We start from the raw sequence: 21,331 nt of genomic DNA, 5'->3' as shown, positions 1-21,331 counted from the left end.
AGAGCTCTTATCCCCAGAAGCTCCTTCAGCCATTAAATAATAGAAATATTCTCATCCAAGAATCTGTTGCTACATGTACAGAACAATGCACTGTTCTCATGACTACCCTGATTTCCTGCTTGTAATCTTCTACATCAACACACAATAATTTAGTGGATACACAAATATACACATTCTTCAAACTGTCCTTATAAATATTAGTTGATACACTTTGCTTAGAAGAATGCCTTTCTTCAGGTTGTGTTATTTGGTCCATTTTCTTATGAGACTGGCACACTCCCCTAAAGTTTTTCATGAATCCAATCCATTGACTTTTACTATAGTTTTACTCTAGTTCTTGATTCACTTTTTCAATTGTAGTGCACTAGATTGTTACCTTTCTTTCTGGAACCAAGTTTTAGTGAATCATTGTTCATATGACTCTTTGCAGTCACCTCCTCCTTATTTCTTGTGGATATTCTGCTTACTTGTATTTCAGAAGTAAATCTGCCTGTTTTGAATTTTACATTTTTAGAAATATTTAATTTAAAGCAGGTGTTTATGTCTGAAATATATTCACATTCAGCTCTTATAACCAGATATAAATGGAAAACTTGTGCTATTCCATCAAATATAGATTACTGCAGGAAAACAGAGCTTACATAAGTGCTGAGGCAGATGTAATAAGTCACACGGAAGGTGGGAGGGTAGAGAATTCTGACTAAACTGACATGTGCTCTGGACTATATGAATAATATTCAGAACTTTAGTCACATTGTGGTCAACAACATGACAGCAACTCAACAAGGAAAGGCTTTTTTGTATTTTTGAGATAAGTACATGTTAGAAAATCATTTTAATTATAAAAATGTAAAACTTAGTTTTAGCATACCATTTTTCTTAGATTTTAAGGAAGTTTTTATTCTTTATCCAAAATTCAAAAACTGGCATTTGATAAAAAAAAAAATCCTAATTGGCTTAAATCACAGAAGTTTAAATTATTTGTATATCAGTTTAGCATAAATTTTAAATTACATAACAGGTATATATTTTGAATAGTACGTAAAAAGTAGACAAGAAAACTTTACTGGTAATTAAAATACAAAGGTTTTATGAAGAATGCTTCACTGTCAACACTACTATATCTTTAGTATCTTTGATGTAAAGGCCATATCTGTCATTAAAGTCATTAAATTTCTCAGTTATAGAAACATTCATATAGCTGTATATAAGACTACTGGCATTGTCAGAGAATGGTAAATTGAAAACTTGTTTCTCTGTAAAACTTATTCTGTTACTCTGAATAAAAGAATTATAATTTCTTCCAATACAATTACAACACCAGGAATGAATCTTGTATCTGTACTTTTTGAGTGAGATACTATTATCATTTTATACCATAAACCTAAGGTATCATATTAGACAAGTATACATATATAGCAGTTCTATGCAGCTAAAGAATGAAGTGTAATGTAAAAAAGAAAAACAAATCTTGTACATATACTATAGATTATTATCTTGTTACAGTGCACCTTATCGAACATGTTATCCAACTTTAGTCAGAAGCTGTAATTAGCATATACATAAGTGAAAACAAGCATTATACTGCACCAACAGACTGATCAATGGTTATTTAACACAATCTTGAGGTATCTGTATAGTAGTGGTTCTTCTGTATCATCAATAGTTATGAAGCTTTCTTCCACACTTTTTAGTTATTCTTCATATGATCAACTACTGTTTACTCCTTTCTTATTATGACTACACACACTATATAGAAATGAAGAAACATCCTAATCTGTATTTAAAACACACTGAAAACCTATTTACCATATTAAACTAATGTTTTTTTCCACAAACCAAGTATCAGCTAATGGGAGAAGATATGAACAGAACAAACAAGATAAATGCTCTTTGTAACCTAATAATGATTAAGTACACATGCACACAGAGAGAGAGAGAAAGAGAGATATACATTTTTTTCCTGTATTAGAATTTTGTGTTTGGTACAAATTATTTCATACCATGAGAATAAGCTCAAATCTTGTAGGACATTGTATATTTCATTCCCTACATGCCATTATTTTGTTTAATTAAAAGTTATTTTTTTATTTGTGTATTACTGAAAGACCCTAAATTTTGGATTTGATTTTGTATACTTTATAGGTATGTTGTATGTCCTGGGGTGAACTGGAAAATTTGTTTACCTTTGGATAGTGTTAGTAATGTATTTGAAACATTTAAGATGAAGCCAAGGGACAGAAAAGATGATTATAATTAAAGTTGACTTGTCCCTTCACAGGGTGATGATGGTCAAACAGGTCTACCTGGGGAAACAGGAGAGAAAGGTGATAAGGGTGATCGCGGAAGGCGTGGCAAGAGGGTAGGATGTGGGATCATTCTTTATTTCTGGGTCTTATGTTTATTTGACTTCACATTTGCTAGTCATTAAATGATAGCTTTTGTTTGGAACATGTGAAAACATGAAACAAATACTGATGTAACCATTTATCCAATTACCTGAATTAATGCATTACTTAATGTGTACTTTCTAAAATATTACTGGGGTAATTTTAACTGAATAAATTTTTTCTAAGCTTCCTGAATAACCTTATATTATAAATCATTTTGAAAATGAAGGCATATGATTATCTATAACTGGTTTTGGTTTATTTTACTTAATTAGTTTTTATTTACATAGTTTAGGGTATGATTTATGCTACATGTTTATAACTACAGCATGCAGCTATTAATTTTGTACTTCATCATTGCTGTATTTCTTCTTCAATATGTCTTGTCAAATATTGAGTAACAGTTTTTACTAATGTAAAAAAGTACTTTTACATCACACAACTTTTTGATAGTTTTATGAATAATAATGAAAGCTGTTTCCACTACCATTTCACAACATAGAGAGTGTGTATCTTTCAACTTATTACATTCTTTGGCTTGTCTAAGGTAAGTAGAACATTATTTTTAGTGCATTCATATTAAGTAAAGTACAGTAACTAGTGTGAATGTGTTATATTACTACAAATCTGTTTTATAAATGTACTAAAATTCTAATTTTTGAAAAATATAATAAATTTTGTTTCGGTACATTCATGGCATGACATTTGTCTTTATTTTGACTTTAACAGTTATGGTTCAAACACCTAATTGATTAATTAATTCATGTATTTAACAATAGCCCTCTTGGGCAGTGACTTGGAGAAAACAAGAAATAGACCTCAAATGCTGTTTTACATACTTATTTCAAATCTGAAATGAACAAATTAAGATTAATTTGGGGGAAATATACAATTTACATGACTTTTATCATAAGTTTTAGATCTGTTTCAGTTTTGTTCTAAATTTTAAGTAATAAGACCCAATTGGTCACACCAATTTCTCAGAACATGAAGGTGAATTGGGTATGAAAATATGTGAATTACAAAAATATTTAAATTACTGGACAAAAATTGCTATAGCACATAATTCCTTTGATAAACAATTTGAGCTGTAAAAATTGTTTATGTAAAATCTACTACACTCTTAGTTAAATTAGAACAGTCATTGTATTCCAGTTACAGTAAAAGTGATAAAAGAAATTATTCATCATTCATCTACTCAAGCATGGCTTAGTGATTTGTGTATCAGTCTGGGAGTCTAACAGTATCATGTTTCAGAAATAGGGCTACCAAATAGTTGCATTTTCAGCTGTGGTATAGAAAAAGATTGATAAGAAATTCTTCTATTCAATTAAGAGTGGTAAAATCAGGTAATAGGTAATACCAATGATTTCTTTCCATCTGATTTTTAGTTAAAAATCATGGATAATTTGCTTAATCAACTCTGATCTGGGCATTAAGTCCATATGTGCTTAAGATGACTTTCAGCTCAACAAACAAACAATGACTTTGTTTTTTGTGCTTTCACCAGTTTAAGTAATAGTTATTAAATATAAATTTTAGTTCTATATAACTTACTCTTTGAGGTTTAATGCAATGATATATGCATTGAACCTGAAAATATTCTAAGAGACTATTACCATATTTCTGTATACCTTATAAATCCTTACAGTGCTCAATAATTTTTAATTAATGACCTTATAACTAGTCATATGTAACACTCACTTTAGCTATCCATAAGTTTGGCTTTTATTGCTTTTTACAAAAAACAAACTTGAGATGATCTTTGTATTGAATATAATATTTAAAATAATATTTTGGAAGAACATGGGCCCTGTTAGTCCATCTAGCTTGCCCTCTTTTGAACTAAACTTAAAACTATTAAATAAGTGAAAAGCAAAGCCAGCCATTATCATTCATATAGTTATCGAACTTTTTCTTAAATTCACTTAAATGTAATGCCTCCACAACATCTGAAAGCAACCCATTCCAAAGGCTAACTAACTCTGTTAAAAAATAAAACTATCTTAGCTGAAGATAATTTCACAATTTATATTGGTAGTCTCTGTTCCTACTATTCTCGCCATTAAGTTTGAAAAAAAGATAATGCATCAACACAATTAATTCCCTTAACAATCATACACACCTCACTCAGATTCCCTCTTATTAACTACTTTTTGTTTGTTTGTTTGTTTTTCAAGAGAAAACAGTTTTAGGGATTTCAATTTATTCTTGCATGATAACATCTTCGTCACAAACACAATTCTACTAGCCCTTTTCTGAACCCTTTTCAAAACTTCATTGTCCTATCTAAGGTAAGAAGCTAAACATTGAACACAGTACTCCAAATTTAGCCTAGCTGGTGACCTATACAATGAAATTATAATTTCTTTAGGCTTGTATTGAACACTTCTATAGATACAACCTAAAATCTTGTTTGCCCTACCACTAACAACAACAATACTGCTTGGATGGATTAAGAGACTGGTCAACCATTACACCAGTATCTCTTTCTTTCATGACACTGTTAAGGTCATGCTCATACAAATTATACATATAATTCAAATTGTAATAACCCACATGCATTATCCTTCAATTATTGTAAATAAAACTCATCTGCCATTTATATGTTCAATTCACTAAATCACTTGAATCCTTTTATAAGTCAGCATCATCTTTTCACAGCTACCAATACCAAAGGCCTTAATATAATATGCAATTTGAATAACGTTATTGACCATTCCTTCACCTGTCATTGATGTAAATAAAAAAGAACCGAGGTTCTAGACCAAGCCCACAGGTACCTGACTTGTAATATTAATTCAGTTTGACTGAACTCTGTTTGTAACAATGCTCTGCTTTTTTTCACATCCATCTATTCTTCTATTCAATTTGCTAATTTATTTCCCACACCTACAGATATAACGTTTTGCAAGTGTTTTATGTAGACCCTTGTCAAATGTTTTGTGAAAATCTATATACACCACATCCACACCATTACCCTCATTTACATAAGTAATCTAAACAGTAAACTTTTTAAAGGGTGTCCAAAGATTTGTAAAGCAAGATTTCAATATAGTACTTCTCTCCTTTCACAATATTACCCATCCTCATTCTGACTGCTCTCTATATGCAGAATGTTTTATTTATGCATGCCACTAGCCTTCTGCTTCACCCCTGTTGAAATCATCTCTCTCATAAATCATCATGCACCACTTCCCCACCAATAAGTGCATGACATACTCATGTGAAACATTGACTCCCTCAAAGTTTATTGAGATTATTTCTTTACCTTAATTTAATTCCAATTTATTGCAGTTGCATATTATTGATAATTTCAATTTTTGGTTGACTTGATTATGGATTCCAAAGTTTGTTACCACTTTGGGGGTCACACCTACAACTAGCATTATGTCACAGGTCTTGTGTAAGCAACCTGGAGGCAGATTAATCAGCATTTATATGCAGACAGATTGAACTTTATGTGGATCAACCTTTATCTCAGCATTTCACCCCACTTTTTTCTGAACCTGCCAAGACTGTTCAGGTTGATGAAGATTTAAATTGCCTATTCCCACCTTCTGATATTGTTGTGCCTTCCCATGACCCTTCTAAGGAGCCAGTTAGTCCTGCTACAGTCTTTTTGTATTTTGTTTTTCATGTATGTGTTGTTTTATCCCTACCCCTATTTCCTCTGGACTACATCTTTCCTTACTACATTACCAGTTTTTCACATCCCTCTTTGGATTTTCCCCTTCTCCAGATATTTGGGTACATGCTGACCAATTTGTTTCTTACTTAAGTGACAGAATTAGGAAGCCTCACTCTCCATGGGCTTTGGATTGGTTTGCTCTTACATACTATCATGCAGACTGTCCTTTTCTAGACCAACAATTCTTAGGTTCTATTTTTTTGTTTAGAAATCAGGGGGACTCTGATTTCCTGTAAGTCTGACCCATGCCCAATTTTTCCTGCCTTCTTCTTACTTTCACAACTCTTTTACAGTATCTCTCCACCATCCATCTCCTCTTTGGTGCTCTCCATCAAAATTCTGACTGGTTTTTGGTGACATCCTCTTCCTTTATCGTCCAATATTTGTCATTTGTTTTCTTTAGTTCTGGCTTTGATTACAAGGTTTCTCTGTCGTTGGAGCCTTCCATATCATGATTAGACCAGAACAAGGCTGGAGTGTATGAGACTTTGGGTCATTTGTCTATCAATTAACATTCTTTGCATATCTATGTCCTCACATTTCTTGCAGTTTGTTTGGCTCTAAATCACTTCTTTTCTATCACATGATAATGTTTGATGATGATTCATTCCAACAATTCATTGGATGTGGCACATATCAATCACCTAGGGAGCATCTGGTCAACATCTGTTTTTGTACAATGGATCTCTTGTACTGGGCTCACATTCCTCATATTGTATTTAGCATTTTAGGTGCTTACAATCTCATAATGTATCATATTTCCCACCCTGTTAAAATTTATTCTGTAGTGTTCTTTAGATCCTCTTGTATTCCAATGGCTTTGCAACCTATGGGATTTTCCACATATGCATTTGCCTCAGCCCTCAATCACAAATAACCCTTCTTTTGATCTATTGTACCTCATCCTTGGCAGTCAATGCCTTCAGGCAGGATTAGTCCCAAAAATTCCTTCATCAGATAGTCTCTCTCATGCATATCACTTTTTACTAGCCAGCTCAACGATGGTTTCCATGATCACAACAACTGCATCTTTTCCCTCCAATACCTTTTCCTTTGTCTCTCTCTTTTCTTCATCAATCTTGTCAATTCTACATCCAGCTATTCAGGTGCTTCATTTTTATGCCTGGCTTTTATTCAGTCCTTGGTGGGGAGATCAGGTTTATTTTATCAAGTAGCTTTGCTTTAGGCTTATTCCATACATCCTACTTCAGTGGAGGTGTGTCAGCATAAATGGAAGCTGTTCCACTGCTGGTTAGCTTCTCGTGGATTCCCTGTAAGTTTTTCAACTGAGAGTCTTTACTCTCTTCAATTTCAGGTTATCAGGCAGCCTAATTTTATACCATTTGTTTCTCCCAATACCACCAAGGTTTTGCTTCTCCTGCCCTTACCATGTCACTTTTTCCTTCTGGATTCATCGTCTCTTCAGACAGCTGACTCTTCTAAACTTGGATATTAATACAGTCCTCCATTCTGACACTTTACCTTCATTTGAACCTATTTCCTTGTGCTCCATATTTCACCTTTCCCTCAAAACATCTTTCATTCTCCTCTTAGCCTGTGGACATCACAGGTCTGATTTATTTTTCCTGAACGTTTCATGTATACTTTACCACCCCGGCTAGTTTCTCCTTTATGTGGATTGTTCCTTCCTCCCAAAGACTTTAATGGCTAAGGAGAGTAATTTCCCTTACTTCTGTTACTCATCTCTACCCTCTTCCCAATTTTGATAGATTTCTATGTCCAGTCCATATTCTTTGTTGCTATATTGATTACACATTTTCATTCTGTGGTACCCATTCCAACTCTCTATTCCTTGGCAGTATTCCTCTATTCATGATCTTTCCTCTGCTATCCTCACCAGGTGAATTGATGTTTGGTTAAATTGGCATATTTTTCCTTGTCTTTTTCCACCATAATCTTGCAATGTACTTGCTTGTACATTGCCCATTCCAGACCTTACTACACATGGCTTGTATGGGTAAAGTGGAAGAAGATGGCTGCTCCACTCTGCTATGCCTTTTATTGAATAAATTAGTATGTTCTGCTTTTAAATTTAGGGTTTTGTGGTAACCCCTTGTACTGTCTCAGGTGATGGTAATATTCCTTTGGACTCTCCAACATGTTCTCACTCTCCTTTCTTGTAGTGGAGTATAGGAGTCCTTACCACTTTCCAGTACCAACCCATTTGGGTGGTCAGCTATGGAGGCACTTTTCTGAAAAGGTTCCACATAGGTGGCTGTAAATAATCATTCAGTGCAAAGAGTTGGGTTGGGGTGTTCTGTGGGTTTAGATGACATGATATCCTCCACTATGCATTATACAATCACTAAAAAGTGAAACATCAAATTGCAGTTCAACTATTCAGTTATGAACTCTCACACTACCCTTAAATGGATGTCAGTGACCCACAGCTGGGTTTTGGATTTAGAGTATAACCAATAAACATAAGTCCTCACACATATTTATGGTCGTCTACATTCCTTTCTTGATTATATTCTTTCTGTGTTGTGGATCATAGCTGAGGTAAGAGGAATTGCTCCAGTTCTGTCCTTTTTTGCTATCTCTTGTGTATCTTATTTTGATGATATTATTACTATCTGGATAGTTACAGCTGGTTTTGCTGTTAGAGGAGTTAATTTATATTTAATAAACATCTTTCAATAGCATATGTCAGGCCCCTGGTTCAGTTTATTAAAGCTAACACATATCATTTTCTGGGGCTGGAAAGGTTCTAGATTCCCTCCAGTCTCTTCAACTCAAAGTGGAGATAGTATGTTCCTTGTTCTTCATTCATGTGGATGTAACTTCACAATGGCATGGGTTTTGTTGACTTAATGAGTATAGTCCATCATGTGCTAGCCAGTATCTACCTTGGGGCACATCCATTGATTTACCTACTTTCATACTTTGTAGGATTAAGTTACATATACATATTTCTGGAATAGGATTACTATTCTGCATCAATTCTTTCTCACTTCTATGTGCTCCTCTTATTTTCAGAAGTATCCTTTGGACACTTTTGGGAGGTATTTCTCTCACTCCCTCGTACCAGTACCTCCACCTCATCAATATGGGATTCCAGCTAATCTTGTGAAAGGGGGGGCTGTATTGGAAATTATAATTTTCCTATACTGAAAATGTATTTCCCAAAGGTACTTCCCTCTGTTCACATTTCTTCCCCACTATCTTCTAATGCTTACATTTTCTGCCAAACTTCAGAGAGGCACATAGAGGAAATCACATGTGTCATATATGTCCTGCTCCTACTGATGGAGTAGTGATGTATGATGACTTGTATGAGAGGTATGTTTGAATCATTTGATTTCAAGAGGGGGAGCAGAAGGCTTGTGGCATGCATAAAAAAGTTTGTATATAGAGGGCAGCACTAGGCAAGAACGGCGAATTTTGTGAGGAAAGGGAAGAACATTTTCAGAATAGGAAAATTATAACTTTTCTCTTAGTGAAACCATTTTGACTATTCAGTAAGATTCTCAACTTTTATCAGACTATCCAAAACATTTTCCTCAAGTGATGTAAAACTAATGGGCCTATAATTACTGGGATAAATTTAATTTCCTCCCTTGAAAAGAGGAATGACATTAGCTAATTTCCAGTCCTCTGGTACTTGCTAAGTAAACATTAAGCTATTAAAAAAAATTCCTTAAACACAAACTAATTGAATTAACTTTCCTTGTTTGATTACAAATGGTCTGTGAAAAATATAGTAACTCTACTGCTGTTTCAGTGAAATATGAAAAAAACAGTGTGTCACATATATGAACAATACAAAATCTAAGTTTTATATGTTTTAAATATTTACATACTGTTGAATATCATACGAAAAGGAATTTGAAACTGTTCTTTATGTACAACTGACAACATTCAGAGCTTTATTAAAAAATAAAAAGAGTTCAGTTGGATATATTTGTGTACTATGTCAATTTTCAAATGTGGTAAACCATACTTGAAGTCATAAGTTTTCTGAAAAAGTGAAAATTGATATGCTTATAATATATTTTATTACTTGGTTTAATACTGTGTTCAACATTTATATCTCAACTAACACAGATATATATACTGTGTGTATTTATTTGTCCTGAAAAATTCATTTAATAACATACAACAGTTTGTGGTTCTGTGTCTTGTAGTGTTGAAGATGCATTTCAGTGTTAGTAAGTTAGATAGCCACACATTTTTTTGCATCTTGTGTTATTGTACCATTTGCACGATAAGTGTACTAATTTCCTTATTATTATTATTAACAGTTTTATTGTTTAGGCTTGTGTGTATGTGTTTTGTACTAACAGGTTTCCAGTTATTCACTGTTCTTTGTAGCTGTGTTTAGTAGTGAAATCATTACAACACTGTTACTGTCTTTTACCCCTTTCCTTGTTGTTGTCCAGTTCACTAACTAAGTTGTGTTCTTCAATAATCCTGGAGGTTTCATCACTAACAAGTAAGAACATATTTTAGTATTTGTGTTTTGAAAATTGCATGTTAGTCAATTGTTTGTATAGGTTCAGTTTTTGTTCAGTTATATTGAAGTTAATGATGTCTTAACAAAATTGTTTAACTTTCAGAGAACCATGAAATTAAGCAGTAAACTATTTTGAGATTGGAAAAATACATATATATCTTTTCATCTGATATTTTTCCACAGTAAAATGTTCAAAAATATTGAATGCTAATCACAGTAACTTCTTGAACTCACAATTTTCTTTTCTTAATAAAATTAATTTAAAAAAATTTATATGTAACATTTTGATAAAATTTCTAAAAATGTGGTTTTCAGTATTTTTCAAAATATTTCTTGGAGCTTTTTACTTCCAATATGCAATTTCAAATTTAAAGTTATTAATAAAAAGGTTTCTTTTCTAGCATACTGAATTGTAGTTACTGTGAAATTGAGAACCTTTTAGTCTTATTCTGCAGCATATTACTGAGTGGTTAAATATAATTGGATTATTTAAAAAAAAAAAATAGTTTTAATATATTTCCAGAAAAGTCAAAATTATTACAAACAAATTATTTTACTCAAAAATGGTTTATTGTACATGAAATTGAAAAAGAAATGTTCATAAACCTATTATAATGTGTTACACTGTGAATCACAAGCACTAGCTGCTATTCTAGATTTATTTTGTCATTATAAAATTCATACTGGTTCTAGAAATTTGTGTGTGCATATATATTTAAATATATACATATGTGTGTGTGTTCTATCTTTATTAAATAGGGAAAACGTGGAAGGCATGGAAAGTTTGCAGGAAGAGGAAAACCTGGCCGCCCTGGCCCCAAAGGTGATGTTGGACCTTCAGGAGAGAAAGGAGCTAAAGGTGACAAAGGAGACATTGGTCTTCCTGGTATTCAGGTGAGGAGTCTTGATGCATTTTGATATATATAGGTGACGTAAAAGATATAATTTTAAGCTAATGTCTGTACATTACTTGTTCAACATATTACTTTCATAAACTTTCTTGTATTGAAATAGTGTCTTGTACTCAGAGATAAGTTAAATAATTGCTTTACCAACTCAAAGAAAATATATCGAATTCTTTTGATCTAGAATACTTACGGAAATTTTAAATCGTGATGAAATTTATAAATCATTTGATATCAAAGAAGAAATGTATCAAAAGACAAAAAGTAACTGCATTTTTACTGTCTTAGCAGTCAGTGCTAAGCATTTGATATCATTAACTTGCTTCTAAGAATGTGGTATACTTAAATCTATTATAATTAAGTAATTGAAGTTTTGTTATAGAAATAATCTTTCTCTGTTTGTTCCATACTTAGCTACAATGCATAATGTTTCTGAAAATAGCTTAAAAGTTACTCCATTTGATAGATTTAAAAGTATTTTGCAAAGCAAAACTTTTATTAAATGAGAAAAGCAATGATGAGACTGATATTTTTTTTCATAATAAAGCTAGAATATGCTTGAATGCAATTTTATAAGGTATGCATAAACAGAATAATTTGATATAGTAGCTTTTCTTTGTAAATTCATTTCATTTAAAAAAAATTCAAATTAGGCAACTAAGTGCTTGATTTTGGCTATAGTCCAACTGAATTGAATTTCTTAACCATGACAGATTATGCTTCTGTAATAATATATACAATTTCATTTTTGTTTCATTACAACTCTTAGCAGCCAGTTTAATTTGTGAGATAAAATTTAAAATAAAACCCGTACTTACAATGTTAGTCAGCTCTCCCTGTTATGTTATTTCTGATGTCATAACTCAACAGGGTTAGAAGAATATCAATGTACATAATTTTCTTAACATCTGAAAACTAATACAAATTTTGAGTCCTTCATAAAAAAAAATTGAAATTCAGTAAACAATTGAAATGTTTTACTCCTCAGTTGCCACAGCCATTTTAGCAACGCAAAGAAGTCTACAAACGATCTTCACAAATTCTTTTGTTTAGTTGATGTTTCTTACTTATTTTGTTTAACATAATTGAGCAACAGGTAAAAAGCCCTTTTAATATGAATTGACCTAATTTTTCAGTGTGAGAATATATGATGTGTAAAAACTCTGGTGCCAACAGGGATTATTAGCAAGTTGTTATGGTGCAACACCAACTGAAAAGACTTATAAATTTGATGCCATGTAAGTGCTCGCTAGCTGAGAAGAGGGACATGTAATAGTAACTCAACTTATTTGTAAATCTCATATTAGTAAAGTACTTATTAACCAAAACAAAGGTATTGTAACAAAAACTGTAACAGCAATAAGAAGTTATAACTGGCCCTGAAGAGAACTAGTGATAATGTTCCATGTACAATTTTATTTTGAATGAAATATTCTAAATTTATTATGGTATTGCATTTTGGCCAACAGTTCGTATCATGTGCAATTAGAAAATACAATTTTATAAACACAAAGTATGTATGTAATTTATTTTTGGCAACATTCTTTAGACTTCTGATGCACAGACTATGAGGGCATAGAGATTTGGGGAACATAATTATGACTATAGGAATATATAACTATATCTGAAAGTATGAATTTAAATGTAAAGAAGTTTTAAAAACTACCGTAAAATATTACTAGCAATACAGTAACAACAAATAAGATGGAAAATAATGGTATGTAGAGGTACAGAAAAAATGCTTGTTTAGGAAAGGAAGTACTATAAAAAGCTTATGCACCACTGCTTTATACATTTAATTGCAAAGTGAGTGTAAAATGGATATGATACAGTTAAAGAGAATGTTGTGTAATAATTAATTGAATTGTAAAAATGTACTGAGAGTTAATAACTTACCCATTTCTTAGCAATCTTTGAAGATTTTAAGTTGAAAATTTTGATAATTTGAGCATTATTTATAAATATTCATTATAAATATTGATTGATTCACAATTCTTAACATGTTAGGGTGAATTTGGACCAGCAGGATTACCTGGTGGGGATGGAAAAGATGGGGAACCAGGACCACAAGGGCCTCCAGGACTACCTGTAAGTATTTCAAAAATGTTTTGTATAAATTTTACATAACTTGATTTCATCAAAACCTAATGTTCCATTGAATGCCTAACTTTATCATTCCTTTGTTTTTAATCCAAAAGATTAAGTTATTGAAATTTAATAAAATATAGCATGTAAATATAGGAACCTTTTTGGTTGTTTATGTTCCATTTGTTTGGACAGTTAATTAACATTAAATTTATCCTAGACGTAAAATTACTGATTTGGTGAAATTTATAATGTACTACATTATGTTAAAAGGTTTTTGTTCATTTTTACTAACCTTAACTATTTCGGGAGGGTTCTTAAAGTTCATAATATCATGAAAAATTAATTTTATAGTTAAATAATTTAACACTGGCAATTAAACAAAAAAGTCTTAAATGGATTATGAGATGTACAAGCAAAAAAAAAAAAAGACATAATTCAAAGTTTTTGGTTAATTCCATTATGTTAATAACAAATGACGTGAAATTGTAATTTCCGTTACTCAAGCTGCAGTGTCTGGACTGGCTAGAATCTTTTTTTTTTCCTTTTAAAGGGACAACCAGGACCTAATGGTGAGAAAGGTGACAAAGGAATAATGGGACCTCCTGGTTTGATGGGGCCACCTGGATTACCAGGCCCACCTGTAAGTGCCCCCATTTTTTAGAAAGGTTTTTTTTTGCCTGTCTTATCTTGTTACCCAGTAGTAACAAGAATGCAGTCATTACTCTGTTATCAAATAAAAAAAGAAAGAAGAAAGCAAAAATATACACTTTTGCTCTTGTTACCCACATCAGCATAAATAATAGGGTTTACTTTGAAAAAATTATTTTGACAGGATTCAGCTACATTGACTTCTCTGATGATGAATGGAATTATTTTAAATATGTAAGAAATGTAATCATTATAATCAGACAGTGAAGATAGTATGATCTTTATTTTATCTCCGTATGTTTGTTAGTTTCCAGCAGCATGGGTTTGAATACAGTTCATCACACCCAAGCCATCATACACAAAGAGCCACATCTGTTGTTTTATCCACTTTGATATTTTGTGGGTAATATTTATGTGGTTAGGATCATTATCCTGTCACAGTTCTCTACCACTTGGATGTGCTTCTCTCTTTTCCTCCCTTATCTACTACGGATTTCTGTCATTTTCAGGACTATTCTTTGGATGCTTTTTTTTGTTGTTGCTGTTTTGGAGGGAGGGTAGTTATATCATTCCCTCACACTGATCTTGCCACCTAATCAGTGTGAAATTGTAGGTAATCTTGTGAGTAGAGGGAAGTAGCATTTCAAAAATTAAAATTTTTTTATATATGAAAATGTATATCTCATAGGTACTTTTGTCTTCTTGCACTTCCCACCCATCCTTCAGAGCTTAAGTATTCTGCTGAACCTCAAAATGACAGTTAAGTAGAAGATTACAGGGGGAACAACATGTACCACATTTGTCATGCTCCTCTTGGTGGAGTAGTGACACATAATGATTTACATGTTGTAATCATTTGATTCCAAATGGGGGGAGCAGAAGACTTATGGCATGCATAAAGAATTTTGCATATCGAGAGCAACACTGGACAAGAATAGCTAATCTTGTGAATGGATAGAAGTACTCATCAGAAATACATTTTCAGTATAGGAAAATTATTACTTTCATTTTAATTCATATTTTTATAGGCTTTGAGGTCACTATTTTACTTGAATAGTTATCACTTTTTTCTCAACACCAACTTTGAACCAGCCATCTCCAGGATTATTGTTTTTGAAATTTGTAGTTAAAGTAAAGAAAAGCCTGTTAGTTTTTCTGTACTGTTTAGTTTTTAATTAAACATTAACTTTTAAAACATTGAATAGCTATAATTAAACATTAACTTTTAAAAAATTGAATAGCTATAATTCTCACTTGTTGATTTATTTATAAAGCAAATTAACTGTATTTTTATCATAAACATTAAAGCTTTTTAATTTGCTCTGTTTGTCTTTGTTAGTTTCTTCAGGAGACCAAGGCTGTATTATAGCAAAGTTAATCTACAATATGATTGTCTAAACATTCTTTAAAACAACTTTAACACTAAAATATGTGTACTGGTATACACTAAACAATACAGGTTACATGTTTTAGTATGTATAATATGTTTTCTTTTGAACTTCTTCATATGCTTTCTTTTTATACAGTAATTATAAGCTCATTGATGCTTACAAAACCAGCTATGATTTTGTGTCATTTCTGAACATAGTTTCTCTAAAATAAATGGTTCTGTGTATTTTCATCTTATAAACAGATTTATTATGTTGAATACAAATAATCTCTATATTTAGTTATTATGAAATAGAATGTTAATATTATCTATTCAATTCTAAGGGAACATACCATGATTATTATCAGTATAGAAAACAGTTAACAATATATATGCACACACTCATGTTTTGTTTTTATTTGGTATTAATGCTATATTTGATAGCTATAGGGAATTTTCTATATCTTGATAGGGGCTTGTGACCTCCCTTAACATCACATGAAGCTACTTTTGTATGTGTGTTTTGTCTTTGTCACTAAAATTGTGTACACTGTGAAAACTGTTACAGTTTCTTATTATCACATTGTTGCTTTAATAACTCTAGATAAATTTGTAGATTTTTTTGAAATCCAAATTTTCTCTTTTCCTTTTATTCTTTTCATATAAATTGGTTCTATGTGTATATTGTATTTTAAACAAAATATTATGAAAAACAGACATGTGTATAGAGCTTGACCATGAAAACCTGTAGCATGCCAAAAGACAAAATAGCAACCAACCACCATGTGTTTGTCTTTTCTTAATACAGTGCCATGTTTTAATGCATTAATTTGTTGGGTCATTTATCACCACATGTGTCTAAAGTAATATGCAGTTACAAGCTTTAATATCACCTTATTAATTTAATTATCAATTTTTGTTAGATTTTTTGGCATACTACTAAAGATTTAGAAACTTTTAATTGTTTGACTCAAGACATATTTGATAATAAATAGTAAGTTACATATTCTTAGATTAAAGAAAATTGATTGTTCTTTACATTGTATTTTGACCTTTAAATAGACTTTTTCAGTCTCTTATGCTCTTGTGTTAATATTTTGACAGTATATAAGTAATTTTAGTCACAAATTATTTTTATACGAAATTAATTCAGGAAATACTGCTTTTCATCCAATTAACCCATTCAGGTCAGGTGTAATTTGCATTTAACCCTTAACATTTGTTTTAGTAGAGACTCAACTATTGAAAAAAAAAGTACCAACCAAAACTATAAAACTTTTATAAAACAAACATCAATGCACTCAGCTCATTTATTATTTTCTGTTTTGATAATCTGTAAGGCATAAAACATTTATATTTTATGTAAATTAAAAAAAAGTGTTTGTAATGAATATAATGCATAATTTACTTTTAACCTTTTAAATAAAAGAAGGTGACTCCAGGAAGCATAATTTATCATACGTGTGTGTGTGTGTTATGTATTAAAAATTGATACTTTACAATAATTTCAAAGTTAAAACTTTATGTACCACCCATTAAAATAACCACTAATTGTATTATAAGACAATAGTTTTTAAAGTATTCTTCTTTTTTTATTCATAAATATGACTGTTTCTTAATTTCTACTATCATTTGCAAAGACTTTACCAATTTCACAATAGTCTTTTTAAATTAGAAATTTTAAGTACATTTTATGATTTTTAAAACAGCCAATGGTAAAACAGTATTGTTTGGTAGATTATTTCTTACTGCATGTGCTTGTTACATGTAGTGCTTATCCAATTTTTCTCTGATTTTTTGCACATTGTGTATATTTCATCTATAGGCAATGTGGGTGTATTATGCAAGTTAAGGTCATATTACACTATCAGATTAGAGTAGTCTAACAGTTGTTATTTAAAGCTGTTGACTAGCTTTCCCCTGTAATTTATCATTTCAAAATTATAAAGATGAGTTATACAGATAAACCTTTCATAGCTTTGCATGAATATCCAAAACAAAGAAAATTTAATATATGTCATAACTAATTATAAATTACAAACAAGTCATTAAATTTCTTTACTAAATAGTGGAAAAAATAATTCTTGAACTGTTTTATTATTGTAAATAAAAAAATAAGTATAATTTCTAACTCTTGCATGTTTTGCAGTTCTGAAAGGGTGCTGCTACACTTGATTTTATATATTGCACATTTTTGCTTGTCAGAATGAGGCTGATTTTGTATAAATTTCCAATATCTCGTGAAGGATTCCTCTTTTTAAGTATGTTTAATATGTTTTCAGCTGTTTTACATCACTGTGACATGGAACCTGCTCTGGTTTGCAGTTACTAATAACAGGAAAAAAAAGGAAAAGAATTATACTTTGCTATTATTCTTCTTTGCTTGAATCAATTTTAAATTAAATATTTTATTTCTATGCTATGTTTTTTGTTATGGGGAGGTCTCAAGCAACCAATTATCAACTTAATATTTTCTATTTCAAATTAAATTTTCACTGACTAGGCTTATGATTCGTAGTCTTTCTCTGCCTATCTTCTGTACACAAACTGTTTTCTCTTTCTCAGCAAAATCTTGTGTAACTTGTATGTTTTGTTTTCCTTTTTTTCACACTGCATGCTGATAGGGCAAACCAGGCAGGGATGGAAGCAAAGGTGGAAAAGGTGCTATGGTGGGTATTGGCACAACATGTGCTACTTTTAGGCATATGTGTGTACTTAGTACTTATGTGTGTACTTAGTACTTATGTGTGTACTTAGTACTTATGTGTGTACTTAGTACTTATGTGTACTTAGTACTTATGTGTGTACTTAGTACTTATGCATGCCTAATTTGAGAAAGCTTTACATATAGACCAAGTATATTTTCATTAAGCTCACAGTTTAGTTTACTATTAATTCAAGATGAATAATAAGCATCAAAAATTTATATTGAACAAGAAAATCTGATTTTGTTATTTATGCCTATAATTCATTAATGATTGGTTGGTTGCTAGGTAATGAAATTTTTGTTTTCTATTAGTTTTTAGTTGTATGCTAGTATTTTTACTTGTTGACACTGTCAATTTGTGGTTCTTGGATTCCTTTTTTTTTTAGTGAAGTGTGAGCATGTGATGAAGTTATTAATGTAATATAAAAAAAAAGCTTAAACATAACATTGAAGTTATCTTTTATCTTTAAAAACTTCAATTATTTCTTAGCACAGCTTACTCAGTTAAATAATTAAATAGTGATGAAAAAACCCTTTATATAAAAGAGTGTAAGAACCTGTAAATGTAATTGATAACATTTTCTTAGGTATTTAGTTCTAGAATATTGTCCTGCAATAGTAGTCCTGTAATACTAGATCTAGAAAAAAAAAGGTATGTGGTAGGCTATTCACAAATCATATTTGTTGAATGATTTTTCTGTGATCAATAAACAATGGTTAAAATTTGTATCTCAGGTTTGTTAACCAACCGTTCTGAGATACATTTTTACTTCAAGTGGGTTTCTTGTCATCAAAATTGGTTGAAATGTGCGTCTGTGTATAGTAATGTTTTGTCTTTGTAATTTTAAATGAGTTGTTTGTGGTATATTATTGTTAAGAGGTTCAGAATTGTTAAAAAAAGATATATAAAAATATGTAAGAATCAACAGCAGTTTATGGATTGATTTATGTCCTGCTGATTTTGTTTAAGCTGTCATACTGATTTATTTATACTTCAGCAGTTATTTTTATGGTTTTGAAGTCATTGGCATGCTCAGGTTGGTCAGTTCTTTAATACACGTTTGGAAAAAACCTAACATTAATTCTAATTTTATACAATAAAATATTCTTTGTTTTGAATCCCTTGGTAAGTCAGTGATAAGTGTGAGGTAATATGCTTCTAAAATCCTTGTTTTGGTTCCTCATAGCAGGTAAATTGCAGATAGACTATTGTGTAGTATTGAACAGAGACGTTTGGTGGTTGCTATGATGTATATTGGAAAACATGGCAGGTTTATTTGTATGATATTTGCCAGTTACTTTAATTCTAAAGAAATGTCTTAAATTTTATTTTTGTCATCTAACCTCATAGGTTTTATTTTTAAAGGAGATGTATAAATAAAGTAATTCAAGTTTTTCTTTCACATGAAAATTGTAATACCTGATGTGTGGATAAGTCAATAAATGTTTTGACATATTTCAACTTTGAATTGTGAAGATGGTTAATTAGTTGATGAGTTTTGTAAAAGGTAATGAATAATCGTTCTGTTTTATTACTATAAATGCCCCTCTGTTTTTATAAGTTAACATAAAATTTTTGCTGATTTCAAGTGTAATGTCATCAGAACAATTAAACCTTCATTATGAGATATTTCCTGCCCATTGTATTGCATTTCACTCGTATGAGAGTTTTCCTAGTTGTATGTTATAAGTTAACTGTCTGTAGTACTTACATGACACCTTTAGTTCTTTATCTAGCATTTATAAGAATAATTATTTATATTAAATGCCATTATTTTGTTAGAATTATGAATTTGTGACAGTAGAGATTTTAATAGTAATCTCTTTCCCATTCTAGTGAAAATATTATATCACTGGTTATTTTCACAAGTGACTTCACTTTTCTGTGTGAAACACTGTTATTTTGTTACTTTAGTTGTATCTACAGTAAATTACACTTGGCAACAAAAAAATAAATTCTCTCCTACTAAAAAATGCAAAATTTTGAATAATTTGAGAATGCTAATTTTGAAAATCACTTTGAAAATTTTTGATTACCTCTAGTTTTTGAGTTATGATAGATTTATTCAAAATATTCTTGTATATCATGAAAATATATTTTTCTTTAATAATTTTATTCACTGGAATTATTTAAGAATGTTCAAAAACAATACATGTATACATAATTATGATACCATTTCAAAAAAGCAATGATTATAATAAGATTATATACTGAAAATACATTCAGACTATGTTCAAATATTTTCATCATGTTAATATCTTTTATTTTTTGTTACAAAATATCTACTTGACTTGTTCTGCTTTTTTGCATGTTCTCGGTTTCACTCTGTAAGAATCGACAGTAATCTCCCATCATCCTTGATATTGCTGTTTCATGCTCATTGCACCTAGACCATTTAGAAAGACATCTAAATTGAAGTGTAAGAAGTACATCTTTAGTGACACTCTAGACCCCATGTTTTTGCAATTCCTGAGCATATCATCACAGCTTAGTTTTCATCTATGTAATTTCCAAAGAAGTTTTTGACAGCCAGTTTGAATGTCTTCCAGAATGAAAGTCTTCATTCTTGACGATGATGTTCAATACCTAATTTTTCCATTATTGCATCAACATTTGTGAAGAAACAAAGTATCTTGCATACTGTAGTGGACATACTTGTTATCCTCTCATTCAGCTGCTGTGTCAAGCTTGGTGTGCAAACTGTACATACACACATGGTATCCATTATTTTACTTGGTTCTCAATTTTACACCCCAAACAGTGATACCAAGCTACCTTTAACTTGTGTATGATGTTTGTCTTTGTAAAACTGTAATATATTTTTCACAGATGTAGCAGAAACTATTTGAGTGATTTTTGCACTTCTATGTGTTACGTGAACTGGAGGCAGCTGGCATTTTAAATGATTTTTTAAAAAGTATTAAATAATTTATATTTACAAAAATAAAGTTTAAGAGATTAAAAAACAACAACAAAGTTTTGCAGAATTTGATTAGTTTGTGGAAGTTATGCAAGGAAGAAAATTGAACTTTGTTTTAACTGTGCACGAAGCAAA

General features: G+C 31.0%; 1 protein-coding gene across 21 annotated transcripts in view; it reads left to right on the top strand.

Moving 5' to 3' along the window:
* Positions 1–21,331, top strand: part of LOC143229430 (uncharacterized) — a 252,158-nt gene that overhangs the window by 199,970 nt on the left and 30,857 nt on the right. For 18 of the 21 annotated variants that reach the window (XM_076461752.1, XM_076461751.1, XM_076461741.1 and 15 more), the window contains 5 exons: positions 2,282–2,362; positions 11,318–11,452; positions 13,471–13,551; positions 14,102–14,191; positions 18,193–18,237. In XM_076461752.1, the coding sequence (XP_076317867.1) occupies positions 2,282–2,362; positions 11,318–11,452; positions 13,471–13,551; positions 14,102–14,191; positions 18,193–18,237 (432 nt within the window). The remainder of the gene's footprint in view (positions 1–2,281; positions 2,363–11,317; positions 11,453–13,470; positions 13,552–14,101; positions 14,192–18,192; positions 18,238–21,331) is intronic. The other 3 variants (XM_076461749.1, XM_076461740.1, XM_076461746.1) reach the window with 2 other exon arrangements.

This window comes from Tachypleus tridentatus, chromosome 10 (assembly GCF_004210375.1).
Source record: "Tachypleus tridentatus isolate NWPU-2018 chromosome 10, ASM421037v1, whole genome shotgun sequence".
Classification (NCBI taxonomy): domain Eukaryota; kingdom Metazoa; phylum Arthropoda; class Merostomata; order Xiphosura; family Limulidae; genus Tachypleus; species Tachypleus tridentatus.
This window is presented reverse-complemented; position numbering and strand designations above follow the sequence as displayed.